This window comes from Scylla paramamosain, chromosome 5 (assembly GCF_035594125.1).
Source record: "Scylla paramamosain isolate STU-SP2022 chromosome 5, ASM3559412v1, whole genome shotgun sequence".
Classification (NCBI taxonomy): Eukaryota; Metazoa; Arthropoda; class Malacostraca; order Decapoda; family Portunidae; genus Scylla; species Scylla paramamosain.
Genome location: NC_087155.1, coordinates 14,766,692 through 14,786,907, shown reverse-complemented (window position 1 = coordinate 14,786,907; position 20,216 = coordinate 14,766,692). Strand labels below are relative to the sequence as shown.

At 43.2% G+C, this 20,216-nt stretch overlaps 2 protein-coding genes across 6 annotated transcripts in view; both read right to left on the bottom strand.

Annotated features, from left to right (window-relative positions):
- The window catches only part of LOC135100573 (protein DENND6A-like), a 30,177-nt gene extending 16,610 nt beyond the window's left edge, over nt 1-13,567 (bottom strand). The window contains exon 1 of the mRNA XM_064003589.1: nt 13,378-13,567. Within this exon, the coding sequence (XP_063859659.1) occupies nt 13,378-13,491 (114 nt within the window). The 5' untranslated portion in view covers nt 13,492-13,567. The remainder of the gene's footprint in view (nt 1-13,377) is intronic.
- Nucleotides 13,568-18,411: 4,844 nt separating this feature from the next.
- Nucleotides 18,412-20,216, bottom strand: part of LOC135100572 (uncharacterized) — a 51,595-nt gene continuing 49,790 nt past the window's right edge. For all 5 annotated transcript variants that reach the window (XM_064003588.1, XM_064003585.1, XM_064003586.1 and 2 more), the window contains exon 5: nt 18,412-19,955. In XM_064003588.1, the coding sequence (XP_063859658.1) occupies nt 19,616-19,955 (340 nt within the window). In that variant the 3' untranslated portion in view covers nt 18,412-19,615. The remainder of the gene's footprint in view (nt 19,956-20,216) is intronic.

The following is a 20,216-nucleotide window of genomic DNA, read 5'->3' as shown; positions in this document are numbered from 1 at the left end:
ACATGCCAGGGGTCGATTCCCAGCAAGGACGAATCGCATAGCTAAATTATTCACTCCACCTTCAGATCAATTTCTTTGTACTACTACTATGACGCAAAGAGGGAGCGTGACACAGAAATAAACACCTGAATAAACCTAAACACCTGAGTTACCCCAATTACATTTCATACACCACCACAAACAAAGACGCTTCGCTCTCTCACGACAATTTTCAAAAGCCACAGAGATGATCAGCCGGCTTCTTAAGAGTGTTTTGCCTGTTAATAATGTAGAAATCTTATTAATCTGCCACTAGAACCGTAAAAAAGCTCTTAAAAAACCTGTGTCACTTCAACTAATACAGCCTACTGAAAGTAATCGAGATGCAGGGAGGTGTTTCAGGATGCGGTCCATCGTAAGACCCCACCACAACACAGCCTAGCCTATGCAAATCCACCAGGTAATGTGCGCCTCACCACCACCACCACCACCACCACCACCACCACCATTACCACCTGCTATGAGGAAGCCATGGAGGTCCAGTCACGTGGCTCTCCGACTGACCAGCAGACCAATACAAGGCAACCATCACCGAACACCTGTCGCTACAGTGAAGCATGTAGTCCCTTCCTCCATAATTCTGCTGCCCCCACTCTCCAAGTCTCACGTTATCAAGTTCCCCTCTCGCCCTCAAACACTTCCTGACTCAGACTGAATAATTACTTACTCAAAGTGAATATTACTTACTTAGACTCAAACTTAAGGAAGAAAAGTTATTGCATGGTCGTATTCATGTCTCTTTTTTTAAGAATATTTTTTTATCCTTTTTAAGTTTTTTTTTTTATCTTTTCATTGCGTGACTTTCGTGAGCGTATATGTCACGTCTGAGAGAGAGAGAGAGAGAGAGAGAGAGAGAGAGAGAGAGAGAGAGAGAGAGAGAGAGAGAGAGAGAGAGAGAGAGGAGAGAGAGAGAGAGAGAGAGAGAGAGAGAGAGAGAGAGAGAGAGAGAGAGAGAGAGAGAGAGAGAGATTAGGGATGAATGTGGAAAAGTTAGCATCGTGATATTCTTTTTCCTCTCCTCTCTTTTGCAAGCGTGACTTTCGAGTATGTGTATGTCACGAGAGAGAGAGAGAGAGAGAGAGAGAGAGAGAGAGAGAGAGAGAGAGAGAGAGAGAGAGAGAGAGAGAGAGAGAGAGAGAGAGAGAGAGAGAGAGAGAGAGAGAGAGAGAGAGAGAGAGAGAGAGAGAGAGAGAGAGAGAGAGAGAGAGCGTTGTTCAGTCTCATCACACAGTGCAACATACATCGCATCGCTAGCATTCTTTCATCCTTACAAACATGCATACATACACACAGTTATGCATCAGGCGCCCCCTTCCCACCACATCCCTTTCTGGCAAGCCCTCTACCCTGTCCTTGGCATACTCACTCGCTTGTCACAGAACTGTATTCATAAACATTTCGTCTCAACTATAATTTTTCAGGCTGCAGTTAAAGTTTGTGATTTTTTTAACCCTTCACTGGTATTTTGGCACGTGTTTCCTTAACTACTAACCACTCTGAACGATATTTAATTGTTCTACAGCCACACTGAAACACTGTACTGGCTGGAAAACGCGAAATATGTTAGTCTTTATCCCCTTCTTATAAGGAGTCCATACCTTGGTTTCTAGTGCTGTGAATTGTTACATATCGCAGTGAAAGAGTTAAAAGTACCATGTTGTGGAAGTTATTGCGAGTTTTCAAAGTGCAATGCTGTAGTGGAAGTTAGTGAGAGTTTTCAAGAGTGTTTCCATGAATGAAGTGAAAATTTATAACGAGAATTATGCATCATTAACATGAAAAAAAAAAAAATATGAAAACCCAATTTATGTTCTCTGAAAACCAATGATGACAGAACAAATTGTCTAAAAATACGAGGCACAGTGCAAACTACATCCCACATTCAGCACACGGCTCACCACTCGTGGGCAAAGTGCTGAGGGGAAGAAAAGCATTACAACTCGAGGCACAAGCACATCACTAAGGTAAACACCCCCAGGCTTGCCCCAGCACCGAATTATTTAGGCTCTGACGCCCAGGAACCCAGGGAGCTCGAGGCACACATGCAGTGAGGGAAGGTACACGCCCGCCATCCCTTGCCAATTAATCTTTAAACCCCTCGCATTGTTCGGGGCTTCATTCCACACAGGTAAGTTTGGTAACGGGTAGAAATGCCACTCAATGCGTTTACTCAGTACAGGAGTGAATGTGTGACCCTTATGTGACCGTTTAGTGAACCCGTGCAGCGCCTCACGTGGGTGTCTGCAGCAGCGACTTGTTGCAGAGGTGCTGGCTCCAGGATCCCCACGGGCGGGTGTGGGGTATTGGGGGGCTGGTACTGGCGCGGGATGGGAGGACTGGGAGAGGAAGGGGAAGGGCGCCATGCAGGACTGCGGGTGAGAGGTGAGGGGAGAGGGGGAAGGGAGGGGAAAAACCTGCAGTAAGGCGAGCATTTGGGTGTGGCCTACCTACGTGTGTGTGTGTGTGTGTGTGTGTGTGTGTGTGTGTGTGTGTGTGTGTGTGTGTGTGTGTGTGTGTGTGTGTGTGTGTGTGTGTGTGTGTGTGTGTGTGTGTGTTTTGTCATAGCACCGAATGGTACCGGATATGACCAGTAATTTTCCATGAAGTTCTCTCTCTCTCTCTCTCTCTCTCTCTCTCTCTCTCTCTCTTACTGGCGTAGTAAGCAGCACGAATGCAGCATCAAAGAGCATCCCACACATCCCAGGACAGGACAATGAAGCAGCAGCAGTCCTCTCCTCCCACCCTCCCCCACCCCCGCGGTCCGTGACACCCTTTGGCTCAGGGTCATCGACTGATACTATTTGTTCAAGGTCAGCGCCATCTCGTCTGTGTATACTCCTGTCCTCCACAAAGCACTCTCGTAAAGCAGGTGTGATGGGAGGTTCGCGCTGTCTGCACCACCACTGCCGGCACTCACTTTCGGCCTCCAGTATGTGGTTTATAACATCGTAACGCTAACAACGATGTGGCGCCGCGGCCAGGCTCTTAATGCACTCTACCGTAACTAGATACGCCGCTCAAGCACTCAAGAACAGCGCGAGGCCTCCATCGGGAACAAGGTTTTGGCCTCGCTACGTCACCACCGCTCAGTTCATCAGCACGGTTGTGTTTTGCAGGTCATTCTGTTGTGTCTTTGCAGCGACCAGGGTCTATGTAAGAAAAGACAAGTCATTCCCCTCATTACATCTTGTGTTCCCATACAGCGTGACGGTGTTGTGAAAACAAAAGGGTCCCCATCCACTTTATGGAGGAGGAGACAGCCCAGAGCCAGCCAGCCAGCCACCAGAGAGGAAGCTACGCGTCTGTTATCTTCACAGGAACTTTCACGGCACCCCCATCCTTCCCCTGCTCCACCACAAGATCCACCTGCCGCCACTCTCACCGCCAGCACCCTCCACTCCCACCTACTTGCCACTGGTTTAAGAGTCAGGGAAATTATGGTGGAGAAGCAAAAAATACATGTAGTACAAAAGTTAAAAGCAGCAGCGAGTGAATACCATAAACGCAAAACTGTAACTCGTACTTTTAATTTTATTATATGGTGGGAAACTGCATCCTATCATCCTGCTTTTTTCATCTGGTTTTATAAATAACGAGCGTGCTTTCATGCGGCAATTATGTTTTTCTCACCATGCCATCCCTGAAGCGTGTCGAAGTCCATTGTGAGGTAACCAAACGTGTAGCTGGACGTTAATAGTTAAGGCGATATACGAAATCATGGAAGGATGCAGCCCCAGCACGAAGCAAGACATGTGAGGTGATGCAGATCAGGCAGTCACGCTAATAACATGATACACCGCGACGGACTGAACACCACGACGCAATGACCGCATTCTGAAACACATGGGCTCACCTCCACTACTTTCAAAAGGATCTAGATAAAGTTAACATAAGAACATAAGAAATACGGGAAGCTGCACAAGAAGCGACCAGGCTTACACGTGGCAGTCCCTGTAGTTTTAACAGGCGTTTTTTTTTTTTTTTTTTTTTGTGGTTTTAGTAACAAATTAACATTTCTACATTATTACGAAGATAAATACTTTTCAGAACCTGACTAATCATTTATGTGGCCTTTGAAAACAGTCGTGGTGAAAGAGCAAAGCGTTTAAGAATACGGAACGCCGCCTACATTACGCTGGTTGTCAATGCGAGACGGTGGGCCGGTGTCACAAACATCCGCTGATGAGACCGCCTTTCATCATCACTTATATTTAGGTATAACAACAATAACAATGACAGGATCACCTTGAGAGGCACCAAACAACGCAGGAAAAAGAAAAAGCAGTACCAGCAAGTGATTATATATTCCGTGTAGGCGGTAGTGACGTTGAACTGGCAAGTTAAGCGGATCCTATGACAGTTGTCTGAAGGGCGATTGGCAATTGTCTCACGAAGCCCACCCGCTGCTCTACAGGCACACGCGGGGCTGGAAATCTCCTAAACAAGAAGTACTTACTACCTGCATCGTTTCACATAAGGAGATGAGCTATGGTATGATTTAAACACCCCAAAACACCAACGAAAGTGTACGGGTTGCGTAAGGGGAAAATATGTAACGGGGTCCGCTACGGTAGCAGTCTACATAATCGTGGGAAGCCGCCGCAAAGTCCAAGGCCGCTAGCACTCCCGCCATCACCGCTGTTCCCCGCGCTGCCGCCGAGGAGCAATAAGGGGTTGGAGAAAATGTTCGATGATGTGAGAGCGATTTACTATTGAGAGCTGCGGTAAGGAGACCACTGAAGCTGCAACGCTCTCGTGAAAGGCGAGACCTGCGGGAACGTGGACTGAGTGGCTGAGGGAGATGGATGATAGGCGCATGGGAGGGAGCTGCTGGCTGGCTGGTCGGTGGTCGCTCAGTGCGGGACAAGCAAGGCATTTTCCACGAAGGACGAGGCTGTCTTGCGAAATATGACGTGGTGAAATTACTCAATCTATCTTATTTACTTTTTTGTCAGTCTCTCTCTCTCTCTCTCTCTCTCTCTCTCTCTCTCTCTCTCTCTCTCTCTCTCTCTCTCTCTCTCCGTCTCGGTGCATGATAATACGCAGCCTCCGTCTTCCACCACCCTCCCATCACCATGACTACAAACTCGATCTGAGGGAAGCGAGGGAAGGAGGGACCTACCCGTCTGTGATTCCTTCCCAGAGAGGAAGGGCGGGGGACGGTGAGAAGGGACTGTAGGGCTTCATGATAACGTGACGAGTGACAATCTTCCCCCTACTGTACCCTTCCTCCCTCCCTCCCTCTCCTGACATCTCTATCCGCTCCCCCGCTGCTCTCATATCCTCTACCGACCACCCGTGGCGTCCAGCACTCCAGACGTCAGCGAAGCGACAACCTTAGAAGTGTGCACTCTTATAATACAACATAACCTTAGAAGTACAGATAAAAACATGGAGAAACGCAGGTCCTTCCATTATCTTGCACGGGCTTATCTGAAGGACAAAGACGACAGGCCAGTACACAAAGATACACAAAAGGCTGTATAATGCACGTCTAAAAGTGTATTACAATAAAAATACAGATGATACAGACACATGCAAGGAATACATAGTACACATTTTCGACGGACTTACAACACCCTTTCTTTGTGCTGGTGCCGTTGCGGGGTCACACACACACACACACACACACACACACACACACACACACACACACACGTCCTCCACCAGCGCCACACTTTCCCAGCCTTACTACAGCAGGATTCGTGCGCAGTGACATCTGCTCCACCACGCTCGGGCTGTCACCGCGTGCATCTCCCGCTAACCGCAATCTTCTTGGCACTAGAAACAACCAGAACACTCCTACATACACACCCATTGCACTCTTACCCTCTTAACCCAAGTCAATAGCCTGGAGAGAAGTTGTATAGATGGATGTTAAGAGTCAGGAATGTGCGCGGAGGGAAAGTACGCCCGCGGTGATCACTCATGTAACCTCCCGCTTCCTCTCTTTGTTCGGGGCGGAGTATGGCGGGGCGGGCAAGAGGGCACAGTTAGGGGGGGTGCAGCCTAGCGTGTGTGCATCGCAGTGATCGCATCATAACGCCTACAGTCACACCCGGAAATGGCAGGCAGGGGGTTGTAATGGAGGAGGAAGTGTTGTATTCATCGTCACTCACCGTAGCACAGTATCGCGATGAGAATATTGGCGGGTTTGAATGTAGATAAGTTAAATCTGCGTTCTCTATATGTGCTTACGTTAGGTTTCGTGTCTAGCGATGGGTATTATTATTATTATCATTATTATTAACAGCAGCAGCAGCAAAAGTAGTAGTAGTAGTAGTAGTAGTAGTAGTAGTAGTAGTAGTAGTAGTAGTAGTAGTAGTAGTAGTAGTAGTAGTAGTAATTTTCATTTATTTATTTTACTTACCCATTTCATACCTTATTCACGCTACCATTACCTTATCAAACCTAACCACCACCAGCTGTGATTTCGATTATCATGAAATAATTCTATCAAATAATAATCATCCATGGAGTCGGTGATATCCACGGCATAAGAAGCCTTGAGGGAATTAACATGCCAGAGGATGAGAAATGTAAGTAAGGGAGGGATATAACAACACATAACATGATTCTGGCCTATATTCTTAAATACGTTGGTCTCATTAGAATTACGCACGTATTTTCAAAGGCTAAAGATCAGAGAGGTTAAAATCTTCATTAAACTATCACCATAATTTTATATACCCTTGATAAAACTTCAATAAGTCGCCAAACCTTTTGAGAACACGGACCTTGATTACCTAATTGAATTTTCCTTTTCCTTTTTATTCCATATTAACGGAGGAAAATCCTCTTATTAATTCATCACAATAAAACGACAAAACACTTGAAACATTAAACTCCACCACAGCCACCACTCATCCGTGAAGTCCTAAGTATGTAGAGGAAGTGCACAGCAAACCCAAAGTTGCAAATTTAGTGACGAAACAATGAGCTTGGTTACTGGGACGAGGGTGTAATAGTTTCAGTTCGCCACACTGTTTAGAAGCCGGGGAACACACACACACACACACACACACACACACACACACACACACACACACACACACACACACACACACGTTGCGCTGCACTGATAACCAACCAGAAGTTTCGTCAATGATCCGGTAATCACTTTTGTTTACTCACTCTCTCTCTCTCTCTCTCTCTCTCTCTCTCTCTCTCTCTCTCATCATATATATATATATATATATATATATATATATATATATATATATATATATATATATATATATATATATATATATATATATATATGATGAGAGAGAGAGAGAGAGAGAGAGAGAGAGAGAGAGGAGAGAGAGAGAGAGAGGAGAGAGAGAGAGAGAGAGAGAGAGAGAGAGAGAGAGAGAGAGAGAGAGAGAGAGAGAGAGGAGAGAGAGAGAGAGAGAGAGAGAGAGAGAGAGGTAAAAACGTCTAACGCACACTTGATATTCCATGATTTATCTACACCAATACCAACAGAACTCCAATGGGGATCTAATTAATACCTTTAATATTACATACAAACTGACTAGAGCTGACTCGAGCACGTTCAGGAAAGAGAAAGGACAGACAGGAAGCAGGAGTGACAACGAATTCCCCGATGACAGAATAAGATAAGGAAGGTTGATACGGCGGCTAGGCGCGAGAGGATGAAGTGTTGTAGGTTGATACGGAGGCTAGGAGTGACGGGTCAGTTCCGTAGACTGGCCAGTATTCATAAAACGTCTTGCTCTCTCACCACGACTATTTTCAACTCCACAGAGATGATTAGCTGAGTTATCAAGTGTGTTTTTTTTTTTTTATGTTAATATTGTAGAAATCTTGTTAATATGTCACTAGGAACGCAAAAACACCCTAGAAAACCCGTGTCACTTCAACTTGAGCCTTTTGAAAATGGTGGTGATACGGCGCAGAAGTGTTTTAGAATATGGTCCTAGAGATTCACTTGATGCACGAGGAGTTAGCTGCTTATTTTCTTCATACAGCCACTGAAGCATCATAAAATATGCAATGAACGTATTTTCAATAGTTGGGTAGCGAAAGGCTTCAAGGTATTTTTTTCTTTTTTAACTATTTGCATCTCTCACTCAGCTAATTATTGGTTTTATCAATATCTTTTCACACTTATTCATTGGAGAGAGAGAGAGAGAGAGAGAGAGAGAGAGAGAGAGAGAGAGAGAGAGAGAGAGAGAGAGAGAGAGAGAGAGAGAGAGAGAGATTCATTCCTCACGCCCTCGCCGCCCCCCAATACGCGTCACAGCGGGCGCCTGAAGCCAAGCCAAACCACCGCATCTTCACAACTTATCAGGTTTTTGTCAGCATTAAACGAGATAACTTTTGAGTGATCCCTTGATGAGCAACTAAAAAACATACTTGGAATATTACTCTTCATCTGCAGTGTGTGTGTGTGTGTGTGTGTGTGTGTGTGTGTGTGTGTGTGTGTGTGTGTGTGTGTGTGTGAAGTAGGTCATGTTGCCGTCAAGTGTGTAGGTAGGTCGCGCCAACCGACACCGGGCACCCCTATGTATGTATGTATTTATGTATATGTATGCAGGTCTTGCGTGGGAGTGACAAGGGCAATGGCAAAATTTTTCAGGCATGTTTCGTGAGCTGCACCTTCACCACACGTCTGTTCATTGCAAAACAGGTAGCTATTAAGAACAGGCTGCGCGCACTCGTGATGCTAAACACCTCCCTGGTAAATATTGATGCAGCTGTCAGGTAACATATTCAGCACTGCACGTTACGCTGCCAAGGTCGTTTACAGACTACTACGTGCTCAAAACACTATACTATATTCACTGCATTCCATTATCACGAGTTTAATACTTTTTTTTTCAGTTTCACCCAAGCTATTTCACTATCTTTCTCGGTTTCACTTAAGCTTGAGAGAGAGAGAGAGAGAGCGAGAGAGAGAGAGAGAGAGAGAGAGAGAGAGAGAGAGAGAGAGAGAGAGAGAGAGAGAGAGAGAGAGAGAGAGAATTTTCCCTCATATCCCCATATTTTACCTTTACGAACACGTTTCATAAGTACGTGCGCATTGGCCATACGACTGTCCTGTTTCTCCGACTCTTCCACAGTGATTTATTCACCTGAGGTCCCGCAACACGGCACACTGCCCCTAACTGATGCTCTCATTCGTTGATTGGTTTATGTGTTCACGTATTCCGCTCTTATTCTGGAACTTACGAGAAGCTAATGCTGTATTTCTTTTTTTTTTTTTTTTTACTCAATAACAAGGTATTCAATTATCCACAAAAATGAATCACAACCTTGCTATTAAACATTTTTGGTATTTCATTAAATTTGCGCTAAGCTTTAAAACAAGACAGGAATACGAAGAGCTAGCATCAGTGTTAGCATGATCGCACGACCTTAGCGACAAAATTATTACCATGACAGACTAGAGGAGAACATTGAGGCAGCAAAAACACATTTGGTTAATAGTTTGTCTGACAAATACAAACTCTTGGCCATGGACGCGAGCAGCATTACGTATATTGTACATGTTACCTAAAGCTCATGTTTTTTTTTTTCTTCATAAAATCATTGAAATACAAAGTAACACACACACACACCTCGGTAAGTATGCATATTTATCTATTAATTATTAATTCCTATTTCCTTGACGTTCTACTGCCCATAGCAACTGGACGCTTTTTAAGACAACTGCGCAATAGTTGGCCAAGTGACTCGAATTACATAAGACTACAACAAGCTTGCTCGCCTACCTCCCCCATGCTCTCTGTCTGCCTGCCCAACATGCCTCCTCAAGTCTGGTCTTCACTGCCTGTGGCTCCTCCCCCAAGGTCAACAACCTACCCTGGGAACACAGCTTGGAACTGCCGCCTCGCTCCATGCATCTCAAGCCTTTTCTCCAAGCTAAATGTCACAATACTACCATGTCTACCCGGATTTTCTTACCTTCAATGCGCCCTACATATTCCTATGCTAAAAAGATTCAAGCACAGGCACTAGGTTACTTACAGGAAGCTTTCTGAATAACGCGTTACTTGATGCAAATACCAGTGACGATTTATCTTTTTCATCTGGGTCTTACGGAACTATCAAGCAAAACGTTGTGTGTGTGTGTGTTCGCCAAGTACGTACTCACTATTTCCTCATCATTTTCGTACCACACTTGCTTTTCTTGCACGCTAATCACTCAGCACGCCATGTGATGAGTAACACTACCGCCTGCCCTTGAGATCTTGTCTTATCCTTCTAAGGCACTGCTGCTTTTGAGTGGTGCCCATGCACCTTCAACGCTTGAGATGTCTGTACCTTGCGCTTCATCTCCATTTTTAATAAACAGTTAATCCTCTATACCCACGCTCAGGTTCTGAAACCCATGAAGTAATTCTTAAAGTTGCGTGGTTTGTTCTCTCTCTCTCTCTCTCTCTCTCTCTCTCTCTCTCTCTCTCTCTCTCTCTCTCTCAGCACTTACACCCCTTCACTTTCTCCAGCCACTCGCATTCTTCTCCATGGCACAAGACAAAAACACAATACCCTCGCATTCTCCCTGAACTACCAAACAATATCATTACCTACAAAACTACTCCTCCTTTCAAACACCTACCATCCTGTTTTGTGACATACCTTTAGCCATTCTACTGCAACAAAGCTAGGCACCTTAAAGAATTCTGTAATATTGAACACTTATTGTTGCATGTTTGTCCGTTTGTCTATGGCTGGCAGGAAGATCTTAAAAAGTCAACAAACTTCAATAAAAAATGCCCAAGGTTGGCACTCAGTCAAGAAGCAATTGATTAGATTTTGAGATGGCTCCAAATATTTATGTGGATCAAGGATTTTTCCACCTTCCTCAGATCTATTCCAGACATCCTCTCCTATAGAGATTGGTAGAGATAACTACTCTCTGTGTCTCCTAGTTTAAGTAAATGTATTGTGTTCTTAGTCTGTCAGGCAGCCACATTTGCTGAAGCTATTGATCACAATATACCATAGCTACATTCAAATTTCTCAATAAATTAGACATCATTATATCTATCAGTTGTGACATCACCATTTTTACTTAAAAAATTGTGAACCATACCATTAGTTCTATCCATCTTCATCAGGATGACTTGTCCCTATATCCCTATCCCATAATATGGTAACACCTTAAACTTCTATGACTGGTGCAGTGATGCTTATCATCAATGCATCATGCTAAGGCCAATTCTGAAATTAACTACACCATTAATAAGGTAAATGTACACATAATGTGCCATAACCATCCATAAAGCATTCCTTTTTATAAAAAGGATAATAAGTAAATTTTAAAAAGCCCCATTTTGAATTTTAAAAAGAGAGAAAACTACTTTTAGTTATACACAAGACGTGAGAAATATTCATAGGAACATCTAACACTTGATCCACTCTAATAGAATTTAGAAAATATGAGCTTAACCAATCAAGCCATATCAATGCGGTCTGCAGACTGCAATAGCAGTCTGCAGTTCTGAGCCAACCAAACTGCTCCACACTTACACACTAACCGGCCTTTACCAGAAATTTTAATGAACATACACAGACACGACGGCAAGACAGGGCCATGTCAATAACTGCATCACTATTCATACTTCATACAAACAGTACATATATCCAAGCTTGCATGTACACATAAAACCAATTATTTCCATCCTTTACTTCATGATTTCTCATGTTTTCGTGGGACACATGGCCTTCAATAAAGTGACATCTTTACTGCAGCACTATAAGTGGGAATTCATGGACACAAATTTGTCATGATGTGCCTATGTAGTCTTCTTCATCGAAAAACAGAGAACCTTTCATCAACTATATGCATATTAGTGTTCGGAACTCTTTCTGATGATCACAGATATATGGACATAGCAATGGAGTTTTTTCTTTGACTTCTGTATGTACTGTACATGGCACACAGCTCAGTACCCTAGCTCTGACATACCTATACACTGGAGACCGGCATTTCAGTTAAAGCTATCCCTGATTTTTTCAGCATAATTCTCAGGACACAGCACAGGAAGTAACAAATCTGGTAAGTAAACAAACATTTCCTTCCTCTGCCATGTGAGAGAAACTCCACAAGCCAAACCTACACATCAAGATAGTCTATCTAATCTCTACCACAAACATGGAACAAAACAATCACATTTCCTTCCTCAAAAGCATCACCTGTCATAATTCAAGCAACTGGCTGAATGTTTTTCCTTAATAACCAACAAAAGATATGCCAATTCAAAAACAATCCAATAATTGTGGGTGAAAATGAAAAACATATATTTGCAATTCTATGAAGATCTGAAAACAATTCCTCTCAACTATAACCAATGCAACACTTTTATGTACTCAATTCAATTAATCAAGCTTACATATACAATTCTTTTCCTACGGCCTCACATCATTCCGTACAATTGCAGTTCCAAGCTGAAGCCACAAATTTTCTGACATGTACACCACAAGTCCAAATAACCCCAATGTTGAGATTTACATGAGGAAATTCTGTATGACCTTTCTACCTAACTTGGTTTCCTAATGCTAGCAAAGGGCTCCAACCCCCCTTGACCCCACAGAATTACTAAGCTAACCTAATGGTAAGGGTGTGCTTCACTGCCTTTGACAGCTAAGCATTTGTATTCATATAACAGCTGACAGCACCATGTAAAAATCTGTGGTTATGATAGAGTATAGTAAATCACTTTTAGAACACGTGCACAACTGCTACAATTTTACCAATCGTTCTTCCACGAAACAAACAGCGTACACCTGAGTCACACCTGAGGCCATAAATAACACACAGGTTAACCACTCACGTCGAAAGCTCCACGAGGCCTGAAACTTAAGTAGGCCAAAACGCAGATTACTAAGTTGTCTTCCTCGCCTGCTTAATTGACGGATGTGACCTTAACACACACGTCGCTAAATCCTAACTATGCCACAAACTAATAACATTAATTACTACAACCCGTTTAAATGGCCCCGTAATAACACTAACAAGTAACAGGTTAGTGCATCCCGTTTACTCTTACTCTACATTGCGGAAGGGATGCGTGGATGGGATGCACACAAGGCATGGGCGCCCTACGTATTGCCCCAGGGTGCTGGCAACGCTACCCAAGCAGAGGCAGCAGCACAAAGACCCTCAGCTCCGCACCACCTCGCCCATAGCCCACATGGCCCTCAGCACACCCTTCCCCGCATCCTCACACACTGCGTAGCCATCCTACACACGCCCATGACAACACAGCCACTACGTGAATATTCTCCCCCGTGCTTCACTCCGGCTGTAATAGAGAGAATAAACGATGCAAAACAAAATAAGAGAAACCCCCAGCAGCAGAGGAGGAGTTCCGCCGCCCTTACCTCCATGGCCTGGCCCAACTCCAGGTCGAAGGTCACCACGCAGATGGCATGAACCCAGTTGCTGAAGTTGTCCCAGGGCAGGAGAGGTGCGTCTTTCTCGTCGTTAGGGGCCATCGTGAGTTCCCTGCAAGAGCCACAGCGACGTCCCTCCCTCCCTGCCCTAGTGCAGCCAAACACTAGCTCGCTTGTCCCCTGTGGCCACCGCGCAGCCGCCTCACGCCCATTCTCCTTTCCGCTCTCCTGGGGGACTCAAGCAACTTTGGCAGTCTAGGGGTAACTCCACTATTTTTCGGTCTGTCGTCGAATATGTCTTCCTCTGGGTAACTACAATGTTTTTCAGACTTTCTTTAGATGTATTCCTTTCGCTAAATCCATTGTTTTCTTCTGCGCTGACCTAGATAATTCATGGGATTTTGTCTCTTTCGGGCAATCTCCATTATTTTCCATTGTACTCGTCAGGATGACTCAAGAACTCTTTCGGGGTAACTCAACTATTTTTCACACGTTGATTTTTTTTTTTTTTTCCTGTCCTTAAATTTGTCCCTTAAGTTATCTCCATTACTTATGTCATTATTTATTGCGTCTGGTTCCTTTTGGACTTCACCATAACTTTTCAGTCTATTAATGTTCACTGCTATGCCGTTTTTCCCCTTAATTACTTATTGAGCTTTCCGGATTCTTATTTTTGTGCTATAAAGTAATCTTTTCATTCGATGCGTGGTTTATTGATTGATTTATTTATTTTGCCTGTGTATATTTAAACATTCTGTATTACAGTGTTCTGCTTGTTACCAATTGTGTGGCCATAGCACTGCCAGAGTTAAGTATTCTCGTACGGAGTCGTACTACATGTATTCTGAGACTGTGATAATAGTAACTGTAGTAGTAGTAGTAGTAGTGTATATATATATATATATATATATATATATATATATATATATATATATATATATATATATATATATATATTGGGGATAGAATATAAGAAACGTTTATAAATACATTGCATATTACTCTCACACAACGTGATAGTGTCTGGCATGGAGGCGTAGATTCCTCACTCTTTTTCTTGTCTTAAACCTTCTAAACCTTGGTTTAACACAGCTTGTTCTCGTGCTATACATGATAGAGAGGTGGCCCACAAAAGGTACTTAAGCCTTCCATCACCAGAATCTCATGTACCTTATATTTCTGCCCGGAACCATGCCAAGTCTGTTCTCCAACTAGCCAAAAACTTCTTCATTAACAGAAAATGTCAAAACCTTTCAAGATCTAACTCCCTTCGTGATTTCTGGCATCTAGCCAAAAATATCTCAAATAACTTTGCTTCTTCTTTCCCTCCTCTATTTCAACCAGATGGCACCCTTGCTATCACATTTATTTCTAAAGCTGAACTCTTCGCTCAAACCTTTGCTAAAAACTCTACCTTGGACGATTCTGGACTTGTTCCTCCCTCTCCTCCACCCTCTGACTACTTCATGCCACCTTTTAAAATTCTTCGCAATGATGTTTTCCTTTCACCTAACAACCTAAAATGTTCGAATTTACGTTGTTATTTAGTTCAATGATTATCCCAATACAAAGCAAACGAAATACTTCTGTATTGTCGAAGGATAATTCAAACCACTTTATTTCCCTCCGAATAACTAATTTACATCTTCCAATTTATTGTCAGTTATAAGAGAGAGAGAGAGAGAGAGAGAGAGAGAGAGAGAGAGAGAGAAAAAAAATTTGTGTAGTAGATGGCTAATTTTAAAAATCCTATCTATTTTTGGGCGAGTTCCATTAAATCTTCTAATAATTGTTTTTGTAAGTTTAATGGTTACTCTAACATGGTAAAATATTTAGAGACAAAAGAAAAGGAAATGTGAAAAATGGTTTAGTTTGCACGAGATCATTAACAAGGTAGAGTGATGGCAAATAGTAGTAGTAGTAGTAGTAGTAGTAGTAGTAGTAGTGAGGTGAATTTAAGTATTACAAACTAAAGATCTATATTTTAGCAATATATTTTTCCTTCTACATATTTCTACTTCTAAGGATGAGAGGTTGCCTGCTTAACCAGAGACAATATCTACGGCAGATATTAGAATAAAAATCTGCCCTCCTCTCTGCCTATGAAATAAAGGTGTGCCCGAGGTGATCTGTGAGATTTACACAAGAGAAGCCAAACATTTGTAGTGATAGATTAGGTTTCCTAGATGTATGCTTCAATATCTGGCAAAAAAGAAAATCCTTGATTACTTAGTATAGTGTCCCATAAATATGTGTATAGCTTTCTATCAGAAAGCATAATAGAAAATGATGTTATATGGGACACTTTGTAAAATTTGTGCCTTTTTATGGAATTATATAGGTAGATTTGTCTCAAATTTTGTGACAGACGAAACTACATACATGGGCTTCTAGGATTTTCACGCGCTATTTTTTTTTCCTAGTAGCTATAACATGAGATCCTTCATTGTTATACCCGTCAAAACTGTGGTCGCTGTATAGCTGTTGTTTTGAATTAATCACGAGATTGTGCTTGGGAGTTAGATAGAGTAAGATTAAGTTAAATAAATAATTAAATAGGTAAAAAGACGGAAATGGCGGTGAGGTACATGAGTAATGCTGATTATATGAAAGAATATAATTATACTAGTCTCGTCTGGCAGAATGAGACAGAACTAAGGCATATGAACAAAGTTAATTACTAGAAAGAATTTAGTCTGGTCCTTCAGAGTGGGAGAGTGTTACCTCTGTACGTGTATGGGACGTAATTTCCTTCTGTTCCTAACACTCGACTCTGCACAAACCCAAAACAAGACCTATTAGACAAGACGCTGTATAGTTAATATGTAGCACTAGTAAGAATATGCGTTAAGAGGAGAGGAAATGGATGCAAAGTATTTTCTGTATTGTGTTAACCTTCCTTAACGGATGTATTAAAAGAAGATACATGAATAAATAACAGAATAAGTAAATAAATAAGTAAGTGAATAAATAAAATAACATATAAATAAATACATAAATAATAGATTGTTCGGGTACTGACCATTCCCTCCAGACGGAATTCTGAAGTTCAACTATAATGGTTACCTCTCTTAATAATTCTCACTCAACAATTACATCATAATAAGCAGTTTTACCAACATGGCTCACTACACTTTCATAATACCTACTTATCCTCATATTCCAGTCAGGTTCCGGGAGACCCTTGAATGGGCAGCCTTGGCGACACCCTCACCACACCAAACACGCGCCCAACCTCCACTCATGGCCACCCCCAGACGTCAAGAATACGGCGTAATTCTACGACGCACCTTAATAACCACCTCATTGGCTTGTTTTCCTACTGGCAGTGACGTGTATGGACTAGCAATACACGCGCAGCTTGCAGACATCCTTTGTTCCTCGAAGCATCCCCCTCTTGCTGTCATCGTGCACCAGTCTGTTTTGTTAGGCTTGTAGGCTCACTTATGTATTGAATGTATTAACCTTTTCACGATAATAGGTCTCTCTCTCTCTCTCTCTCTCTCTCTCTCTCTCTCTCTCTCTCTCTCTCTCTCTCTCTCTCTCTCTCTCGTTTAGGCATTTTTTAGATGTTCTATTTATATTCTTTATTTATTTTAGCTACTATAATCCTTTAATAATATAGTATCTGCATTTTATTTTGATTTCTTTTACTTCGCTGTGAATGTTAGTATATCCTAAACACAGCAATAAAGGAGACAAGAGCTCCACTTGCACCTAACAACGAGATGGCCAATAAAGCGTCTTGTCATAGCGTGTGGAGGGAGGCAGGAAGGAGAGGGAGGAGGGAGGGAAGGAGGAGGCAGACGCAGATAGGAGGGAGGATGACACAGGAAAGAGGGAGGGAGACAGAGGCTGATAATTGTAATTTTTTATGGTGGTCGTGGTCTGACCTTCGTGAGGTGAAGGTCAACGAAATCTGAAGACTCACCGTCCTCCCGTTAATAAGATAGAAGAGTACAGTCATACCAGATGTATCACGTAATTTCAGAAGTGGGAAATGTAGTCCTGATGTGTGCTTTGCTTTTGCTCCCTAAAGACATCTAACTGCTTTTTATCACCTTGTATGGTAGTGTCTTGAGAATTATGAAAGAGTAGTGGGCCATGTTGGTAACACTGCTTATTATGATGTAATTGTTGAGTGAGAGGCAATCATTATAGTTGAGCTTCAGAATTCCGTTTGGAGGGAATGGTCAGTACCCGAACAATGTCATTTATGTATTTATCTGGTTTTTATTTATTTACTTACTTATTCATTTTTACTTACTTTATATTATTGATTCATGTATCTTTTTTTTTTTAATACAATACAGAAAATACCTTGTATGGTAGTACTAGTCTTGAGAATTTATCGATTTTTTATGTATTTATGATTATCTTGCCTTCTTATCGATCTGTTTATTTGTGTTTGCATTAATTTATTTTGTGAAAAGTGTTCTGGCCGAGGGCAAAAAAAAATAAAATAAAAAATAAATAGATAAATAAAATAAAATAAAATAAAATAAAATAAATAAAAGAAGTTCATTAAAATCGCCAGACCGTTCTAAGCAAGTTCAGCTGTTGTTGCATGAGTACTCGTATTCCGGAAGAGAAGACAAGCAGCGTTATATAATGACAATACAAGGAACTGTGGGAGGTGGAATCACAGCTTAACATCTGCTGTAAATGACGGGAGATTGAGAGGTGTAGCATTTCAGTTAATAATAGTAGTAGTAGTAGTAGTAGTAGTAGTAGTAGTAGTAGCTGTAGTAGTAGTAGTAGTAGTAGCAGCAGCAAGCACAATGCTAACAAAACAGAAGTAATGAGAAAATAAAGCTTAATTCCTCTTTACCGTGAAGTTTAGGTGAATAACTTCTAATAAAGCTTGTCATCGATACGACACTATCCTTCAAGCCTATAAGTTAGTGTATAAGTAGTGCAAATTGGTGTATGGACACACAATCCAACCTGGTGAGCTCTGTCTGGAATGTGGCGCAGCGCTGCATCAACATATGTTTGTGGTGGGTAAATAACAGGCATCAGTATATTAGCTATTTTCTTTAATGTAGAAAGGAGCTAAAAAAATATAGAATAGATATCACAAGAAAACATGCCGGCGAGGCAACGGAGCGTGGCCTCCTCTCAGTGGGGGCTGATCCATCAATGCCATTACAGTTCCTTCACATTCACGCCTTGGCAATCACCATCACCTGCTGACTCTAACACCTGGGTCACGGAAGTCTTTTAACGAGGACAACCTCTTGTAGCCTGACAAAGCGTATCTATTCCTGATCCGACACTTGATTCCTTCCATGGCTAAACTTGATGATTCTCTCTTGAACCACTCTCCAGCCCAGCCTCGCAGGACACTCTGGCCTGATATCCTTCTCATGGCTAGCCTATCTCGTCCCAGATCCCGGCGCATATCGCGATGGCTGAGACAGAAGCACTGCGGGTGGCTGGCTGCTGGTGGTGCGGCGCGGCGAGGCTGGTGTGGGTGCCGGGAAGAGGAGGGCGTTGTTAGGAACCTGCTGCACCTTATCCTACGTTCTGGCCTGAAGTTGAGGCGGAGTCCTGCAACTTTTTTAGTGGTAAACCTACATTATTAAGGCGGGTCCAGGTGCATCCCACCTGAGGGACGCGGGGGGCGGGTGTTGCGAGGACTAGCTAGTACTACAGAAAGACGCTGAGAAATACATTCACACGAGACGTGTGTACAAGGCTGCACACAGTCAGTATATCACACTGTACTGGTGACTGGAGGAACGCCGCGTGTCAGGTGGGCGAGTCACTGCGGCCAATACGGCCTGGAGTCACGGCCTCACGGGACAAAAGACTTTGGTAGCATCGGAGACGGTTCTCCGTGGGACTGTGTCGAACCACCAGTGAATGAACAGGTGTTTCGATGCCATACTTTCCCACCTGACCGCGGGAAGCTTCAGATTATCCTACACATTCTCACTGTTCTGTTTGGGAAGGTGTTCACTTTTATTTACTGGATATTCATCTTACTTTATACATTCATGAATATCCTCCTTTCCCATGAGTTTGCAGTCATCGTCAGCCGCGAGAACACAATAATGCAAGTGGAATGCTCATGCTCATCGACACACTCCGCACTCCACACTCCCGCGGACTGGTGCCCTGAGCCGCCTGAGGAGTTGTTGGCCCAACTCCTCGGGGCGGCAGGAGGACGGTGGCTGGAGGGCTTGTCTCAAGATTGGCAGTGTGACATCCTCGGAGACGTTCACGCCGCGCTCTGGTCCACGGGTTCTATGCTCTTGTTCAGTGACTGAGTTTCTTCTGTGTCCTGAGCTTCTCTGTCCTGAGCCTCCTTGTCTTCATGGTCCTCCACTAAAGACTGCAAACTTGGGGTGTCTCTCGCGAAGGCCGGGTTATGGGTGGCAGTGTAAGAAGCGGCCTGTGTCTGCGCGGCCGCCCAGGACAACGGAGCTTCGTGCAGGAAGGCTGACGAGGAGTGTGGGTGCAGGGAAGGGGCTTGGTGCACGCAGGCAAGATCGGCAGGATACAACTCAGCAGGCATGGCACAAGCGCCCCATCCCAGCCCAGGGCTCAGGTCTTCGTACCTGTTGGAGAAAAATTCAATTAAACAACCACTCTTTGCTGACAAGGAACGCGTGGCAAATTCTGACAAGGGGACATCACAGGGTGATGCGTACAACCTTAGTCAGGAAATGCTGAATTCAGAGAACCAATTGCACTGATCATAACTACTGGCAAAGGCTTACTCGAGGACTTGTGAGACACGTGTTCGAACAATGTCTGTGTGGGCAGTCTGCTTTAGAGGTGCACTTACTGACCTTCAGTGCATATACTTGTGTAGTTTA